The 8,046-nt window shown below is 29.4% G+C and overlaps 1 protein-coding gene across 1 annotated transcript; it reads right to left on the reverse strand.

The window, feature by feature from the left end:
* Positions 1-835: 835 nt before the first annotated feature.
* LOC124542201 (protein obstructor-E-like) lies at positions 836-7,455 on the reverse strand. The gene is made up of 7 exons (XM_047120150.1): positions 7,301-7,455; positions 5,446-5,532; positions 3,566-3,679; positions 2,236-2,300; positions 1,913-2,051; positions 1,253-1,466; positions 836-957 (listed from the first exon to the last, which is right to left on the reverse strand). Exons 1-7 carry the CDS (start codon positions 7,338-7,340, stop codon positions 900-902), a joined length of 717 nt encoding a protein of 238 aa, XP_046976106.1. The 5' UTR covers positions 7,341-7,455; the 3' UTR covers positions 836-899.
* Positions 7,456-8,046: the final 591 nt, after the last annotated feature.

Genomic DNA, 8,046 nt, shown 5'->3' on the forward strand with positions numbered 1-8,046 from the left:
ACTCAAGCCGCGAAAAAAATTTGTGATGTTTATGGACCTAATGCAGTATCTGTGAGAGTAGCGCAAGTTTGGTTTAAGCGTTTTCAAGCCGGAAATTTTGATATCAAAGATGCATCTCGCTCTGGTCGCCCTGTTACGGACAAAATTGATGCCATTTTTGAAAAAGTGGAGCAAGATCGGCATATTAGTAGTTACGATGTAGCTGAAGAACTGGCAATTGACCACAAAACGGTTTTGACTCATTTGAATAAAGCTGGGTACACAAAAAAGCTCGACATATGGGTGCCTCATGAATTCACTGAAAGAAACCTAATGAACCGTATACTCATTTGTGATTCTTTATTACGACGTAATGAAACCGAACCATTTTTGAAGAAGCTGATAACTGGTGATGAAAAGTGGATCACATACGACAAGAACGTGCGAAAAAGATCGTGGTCAAAGGCCGGTCAAGCTTCACAGACTGTGGCAAAACCCGGATTAACTCGCAACAAGGTAAGGCTGTGTGTATGGTGGGATTGGAAGGGCATCATTCATTATGAGCTGTTACCGCTTCGAATTTTCATATAAAATACGAAGAAACTTTTTCCCCAACCTATTATATTAACTATTAAAGATTATAATCGCAATAATTTATTTTTGATTCTTGTTTTTAAATTCAATGCCGTCGTGACAATAGAAAAGTGGACCGCGATTAAATCCTAATAATATTCACTTAATATGTTTTGTTGTCCAACGCTATAAATATTTGAACAAAGTATCTTAAAGAGAACAACGTAATCAATTTATTTAAAAGAGTTAAGTGTTTGGAGTTTTTCAAAATAATACAAGAAAATTATCCGTATAACTATTTATTTAAACTTTAACATTATTAATTAATTAAACTTATTATCTAATAGTTACGCCTTCTTCGGTGACTTGTTTTTCTCAATTGGTTGGCCTTCATAGTAATTTTCGCTGAAAAAAAAAAACAAGTAGTTAATTCGTTTTACCTCAGCATTAATGGCCGGCCATCATTAGGCTACTAGAAAAGTTTTTTTCGTTAAATACATAATTATTTAAGTATTTAAACACGTAAATCTAAATAAACATTAAAAACTTAAATGTTTCCTTTTCCGAATAATTAGAATGTTTAAAATGTAAATACTACATACATGCACACAAACATTTTTTATTATTCGTTTTTTTATATTTATTATTCCATGTTACATGTTAATTTGAAAAAATATCAGAAATCATTGTAATTTCTTACCATCCGGGAACCTTTTCGGGTTCATCACACATAAATGTGTCTTCGTTGTACACTTTTCCTGAGGGGCAGCTGCCTTTTTGTGGTTGGACTCCGTTACGACAAATGTAGAACTTCTGGCAGTCTTCGGGATGGGGGAAAGTGGGGTGAGGAAGGGCGCGTCCATTAGGCCCCATTACTTCACCATCGGGACAAGAGAAACCATCGTCTAAAACATCTGTAACGATATTCAAGAAAATATTTTAACAGATTATTGTCATTTGTGGTCTTAGTCAAACTATGAAATAATTTATTTTTATAGACATATATATATATATATATATATATATATATATATATATATATATATATATATATATATATATATTACATTGATAGTAACAGTATTCCTTACTCTCTGGACCTTTTTTTAACGATATATTAGGTAAATGTTTATTTTTGTTAATTTTCCGGCGAATATAAATTAAATCGAATAAATTTAAAACAGTATCAAACGTATTTGATCAGAAAAAAGTACAATATTCTCATTAAAATGATATCACGATTCGCAAATTAGGTACTCTTTTGTTTAATACAAAAAAATATATAAAGCAATGGCATATCTTTGATTTTATAAATAATTTATAATTCAATTTTTAAAATAGTAGAAAACTATCTGCGTACCCTTTGTGATCTGGTCGCATTGCCTGGCCACGGATTCTTTCCAGTCGCAGTTTGAGGATTCCTCGTCGAAGTAGAGACCGGGAGGGCAAGGCAGCTCGTTGGGAATACCGTCCGAGCAGTAGTAGAATTTGTCACATGCCTAGCAGATATAAAAAATGGATTAATTTTTAAACAAGTAAAAAAGAAAATTGAACTATTTAAGTAATAATTATAAACTAAATAAATATTTTCACGAATGAAAATTACATAAGCCGTCTCTGAATAAGGTTCTGTCATTTCAAAATTTATACATGTGTTGCTGTTATATAAGCAATTTTAATTACCTGAGGATCAGGGTGTTTGAAGTATCCGTTTTGTCTGGGGCAACCTTTCGTGGGTTTAGGTTCCTCTGAAAATAAATGAAATTAAAGTTTTATTTCATTTGTATTAGGTTAATTTTAGCGAAAATTTATATTTATACTTTTAATGTTTTGCATAAATACTGATAGACGATGCTTTGTTTTCATTTATTAAAACCAAAAAAACCAAAAAAACAAAATCCAATAAATGAATATTACCGTTACAGTTCATTTAATATCAAGTCAGTTTTAAAATAATAAATTTAGTTGTCAATGATGAGTTAGTTATTCTATAAATAACACAATGTCTGCGATGTTTTTAAATATTAATAATTTAAATAAATTGGAGGGTAACTATTGCAATCACATACAGCATTTTTTTCCAAGTTTTTTTTTTCATCAGTAATGTAAATCTTTTTTTAAAAAGGGAAAGGTTTTGTAGTATTGACCAGTTTGGCATTAAATCATAACCAATGGTTATAAAAGAATAAAGATTGTTATCGATGACGTGATATCTCAATTTACAACCATTACAAATTTTTTTTTTTGAAAACAAACTTTTGTAAATTAATGCACTAAAGCCGTAAGTGAACTTATATTTTATTGTATTGAACAATGTATATGGCACATACATTTTGATGATAGATAAATATGTACATATGTATATATAATGTCATCGTTTATAACCAAAATTTCTCTGCACGGTTGAAACTGGTTTAAAATTTAGTTAATAAATTTTACTCGCAGAGAAAGTTGATGTTAAATAAAAGCTTGTTAAAAGAAACTGTGAAATTATATTATTAAGTATAAATTTCACAGTTTCAAATCGGAATATTTATTTTAAACTAAAATATTATGTTTAACACTCACTGTCCACTAATTATATAAGGCGTCATAAATCTACTATAAAATCGAAATTTGAGCTAAATTATGCACTCTCTAATACCTGTATATACATTTAATAAAATTGGGGTGTTTGTTTGTAATTTTAAAAGCATATTTATACACACAGGACATATACCAAAAATATTATTACAAAATTTCTGATTGTTCCAGCTAATATCTGGAGCGGGTGGACCGATTTTGACGGGACTTTCACGGGCAGATAGCTGATGTAATAAGGAGCAATTTAAGCTACAAAAATAACCCTTTTTGTTAAATTCAAATGAAGTCGAAGTCGAGGGCATAGCTAGTATATAATACACGTCCGTCAATTGACATTTATTTATTCTGAATTTGTCCCTTGCGTCTTGACCTTATATAACAATTACATAATTTATTATGTTTCGTAATAATTATTATTTTATATACTTACGCAGTTCTTTTCTGTCTCCACAGTCGACATTAGAAGGAATGTCGCAGAGTTCCTTGTGAGGGTTTTCATCGGCGAAAACTAAACCGTCTGGGCAGAGCTTTGTTTCTGATTTTCCTGGAGAATAAATTAAAGTCTATGACATACACTGTAAGATGAATTTGTTAAAAAATACTAAATCAAAAATAGTTATATTTTCGGTGTTCTGACCAATTAAGATATTAGTAATCAATTCATCATTCTACTTTGTTCGATCTATATTTACAAACTACATAAATATAAGCAGTATTTTTTTTTTAGAAAAAAAGTTAGTATTCACTGATGCAATATACTCCCACCATAAATGAACTTTAAATTATATTTTAAACACGTTCGTACATGGAAAGCAAAAATGTGATTTAAATTTTAAAATAAAGCGAGAAACAATACGAAAAAAATCTGTAACAAAACGATGTTTTGTATTCCATTGTAGTACATTGTGCTTTCACCGTATTCGATATTACTGTATTTTCTAAAATACATGAAACATATTAGTATTCGTTACAATACGCACGAACAGAAATGTTTTAACATAACAAGAGAACTGTAGATTGTAATTTACGTAATACGGAAAAATTTCTCACTAATATCATGTCATATTTTTGAGGGAAATTAATATTGCGTACAAGAATATATATATCAGTTGAGCAACCATATTTTCTGTTTATCTTCACTTAAAATCTAACCTAGAACTAATTGCCAAGCTGGTATTGAGACCAGTGACCCTTGTTTGAAAAATTAATTCATATATGCAACGTGTAGGAATTTATTTCATACTATCTAGTATTTTTTTATGTCGATTTCATATGATATGTGACCTTGTATGAAATATATGCATATGATTGTATAATCAATATGATAATTTAGCTTTGTATTATATTTACCTTTAAGTTACGTTCAAGTGAAAGTGAATAAATTTAAACGATATCAAAAGTGAAAAAAATATTTCGATTTAATCTTCAGATAAAAACTTTAGAAAAGACAAATATTCTTTCTCATATATTTATAAGATACCAATTTTTGTAGTATTATAATACTATAATATAGACCATAGACCATAGATAGACCATACGGTCTATCGCATATAATACGTCTATGCATTATGAGTGTTCGTGTACTTAATTGGTGTTACATTTCATCTTATGTCATGGGAGCTTGCAAACAAAAAAGTATTTGATCAATCCTAATATTTACACACATTAAAATAACATTATTCTAGTACCAAGTATGATATAAGAACGAGTCGGATGACATGACTGTGAATATATTAATATAACGTAAAGAAGCCTACATATGCATATGTCCCACGCTACGTTAGCGTGATCGCAAAATACATAAACTTTCTCCAAATAGAAGATGAAACCCACCAGTGAGATTTTACGGGCTTGTTAATTAAATGATTGCTCAACATTATTGTGAAATTACAATAATCAGGGTGGTTCCTGATATTATTACAACCTTCTAATGCCAATAAAATGTTTCATCCTTGGCATTAACATAAAACTAAAAGTAAATCATTTACTAAAACACATAAAACTAAATAAGTTGTTTATATATGTCTATTATGTCATTTAATTACCTTAAATTCTATGATTATGAATATTTATATAAAACAACGGAAAGTTTTTATGTTTACGTAATTTGTTTGCATAAAACTTTCCGTAAATATAAAATTATAAATGAAATGTATAATTTGTATGAAATTTCGTAGCCAATTGCATGTTGTTAAATTAATGTGTTAAATAATAATTAATAATACTGCGTGTGCAATCATGTGTATGAAGGTAAATGACATTTAAAGCGACATGTCAGAACCCGTTGACCTTTCGACACACGATACTAACCTCTGCTGCATCTGTAGTAAAGGTCACATTGGTAGGGATCTGGATAGAAGCCACTTTTATCCGGGCATTCGAAATCTTGGGCTGAAACTGTTCGAAAAAATATTTTAACACAAATTTATATAAATTAAAATTGTACAGTCATATCAGAATTCATAGTTTTGTATGTTTCTGTAAAGAAAACTAAAATTTTGAAAAGTTTAGTAAAAAATATACATATTCCAATAAAAATGCATCAATCCATATTTAGGCTAAAATTAAGTTCAGCTTTCGACTGTAATTTGTTCCGTTAATTTTATCGTTCATACAAAACGGGTAATCAATTAATAATTACGAAATAAACGCTTTCGTGTTAAACTGGATAATTAAATTAAACAGTCTTGTCTTAAACAGAAAGATCGATTCTATTTATACAATAATCGATAACGATTATCGATATCGTAACAACTTTTTACTCGTTATATTTTAAAATATTAGAAAAAAGAATTCATGATCACGATTGCCGAAAGTGCTCCAATTCACGCTACTTACACACAGGCCATTTAACACAATAACGCTACCTCATAGGTTTCGAAAATCCGATATACCGTGACAGCATTCAATAGTAAAATTGCCCTTGCAAAACGTACATTAAGAAATTACTAGAACATTTGTAAGGACACGTGAAAGGAGGACGATTGGTGTACATTGTTAAATTTACTATTAAACTGCTTAATATAGATTCTGCCAAATAATAGATCATCACATCTCGACTTTATTTATCGTAGACACAAGGCCTTTTAAGTTCATCTTTTAATTGGCATAAATATATATAATTTTTAGTTTATTTTTATTTTTTTTTATTTTATCTATATTGGCAATCTATTATGCATTAATTCAGATAATTAGGAATGATGTAAAACCTTTTCATGTTTACAAATTAAAAATTTGTTATTCCGGGTAGAGAGGTTACGCGATCTTATTTCGAGGTCTGCGGTCTAGAGTTCGACTGAGGAAGACAATAATGAGCTTTCTAAAATATATTAATTTAAACAAATTGTTTTGGAATATAAATAAATAACAATTTAATATAAATGTCTTTTGTATAAATTGTTACGCAATTAATTCTTTAAGGAACAATAATTGCAGTCAAAATAATTTCAACTGCCTAAGGACATACATTCAATAACCTTAAGGCATAAATTAACTGTTTAAATGAGAGGGTAGCAAGTCATGTTTTAGAGTATGTTTGACATTGATTGATAGCATAAGATTACATTCACGAGGAAGAAAGCAATCTATTTGACGTAACATTATTACATTATAGTTTAAACCTCTTTGTTTCACAAGTGAGAGTAACCAAGAGTAAAAAGAGTTTGTAATTTTGAAATAAACAAGTTTAATATAATTGTAACCACAGTCTGTAGGAATTCGCAATGCGTCCTTGGCTACTGTTACTTTCATAACCCTTAAATCGGAAAGGAATTTTCGTCTTATATTTAATATTTAAACGCCGTAGCAAGCGACGTATATTATCTGGTTAATATGTATAGCTGTGACCGCAATGAAGCAATTCACGCTTTGAGCTTTTACTTCGTGTGCTTAAAGCTGCATAAAGTTGGTCTTTGTCGAAACACTCATTTAAATATTATCGATAATACAGTTATATTATTTACATAAATTAATTTATAAATTTTATTTATAATTCTTGACACGTTAAAATTTTATAATTTACGTGAAATGATAGTTATTTTTCAAATATTATAATTTAAGATAATAATTAAAATATTAAAAAAAAAACAAATATCTATATTTTTAAATAGAAGAATTGTCAAGATTCTAAAATTAAAACTTTATAAAAGTTAACTGAAAAACTTACCTAAAGCGCACACGGCGAAGATGACGAGTAAACTTCTCATCTTGGAGGAATAACTGATTCTAAAAGCTTAACAAAATATATATCTATTATAAATGCCCGGGTACACGTGCGGTTCCCGTGGAAGGTTGCTCTGTATTGCCCGTCGTGGCGCGCATTGTAACCGGCGCCGGCGCAGCCGAGTCTATAAACAACATTCGACGAAAGAGGCTGCCTTCCTACAATACTGGTTTTAAACTTTAATTGGTATATTTTTAAACTATGTCTAAATATATTTTGTCAACATTAAGAATCTAAGTATCACATAAAATATATGTTTAAGGCAATGAAAGTATATTTTGTAAACTATTGATTGTGTGGTGCATTATACCAATTTTATATATGCTTTCAAAATTACACGTTGGAATGGAAAATAAACTATTTATAGAAAATTCTGTTTCATATACAAAAAAAAATAACAGTACCTTTGTGCACATTTTAAAGAAATGGTCTGATTATGTCAAATAACGCATTAAATTAAATATGATCTGGAAGAAATACACCAATTTCGACCAGTAGAAATTTTGTTGAAATTTTGTTTTTAAAAGTTTTTGAAATCAGAATTAATTACTAATAAGACGTCTCTAGAAGCTTTAAATATTTTATTTTACACCTTAGTTTGTCGAACGTTGTAATTATAAAATTCCTCTATATAATAAATGTATAACCGAAATAGACAGGAAAAAGCCACGTCGCATACGGTACCACCG

Source organism: Vanessa cardui, chromosome 2, assembly GCF_905220365.1.
Source record: "Vanessa cardui chromosome 2, ilVanCard2.1, whole genome shotgun sequence".
Classification (NCBI taxonomy): Eukaryota; Metazoa; Arthropoda; class Insecta; order Lepidoptera; family Nymphalidae; genus Vanessa; species Vanessa cardui.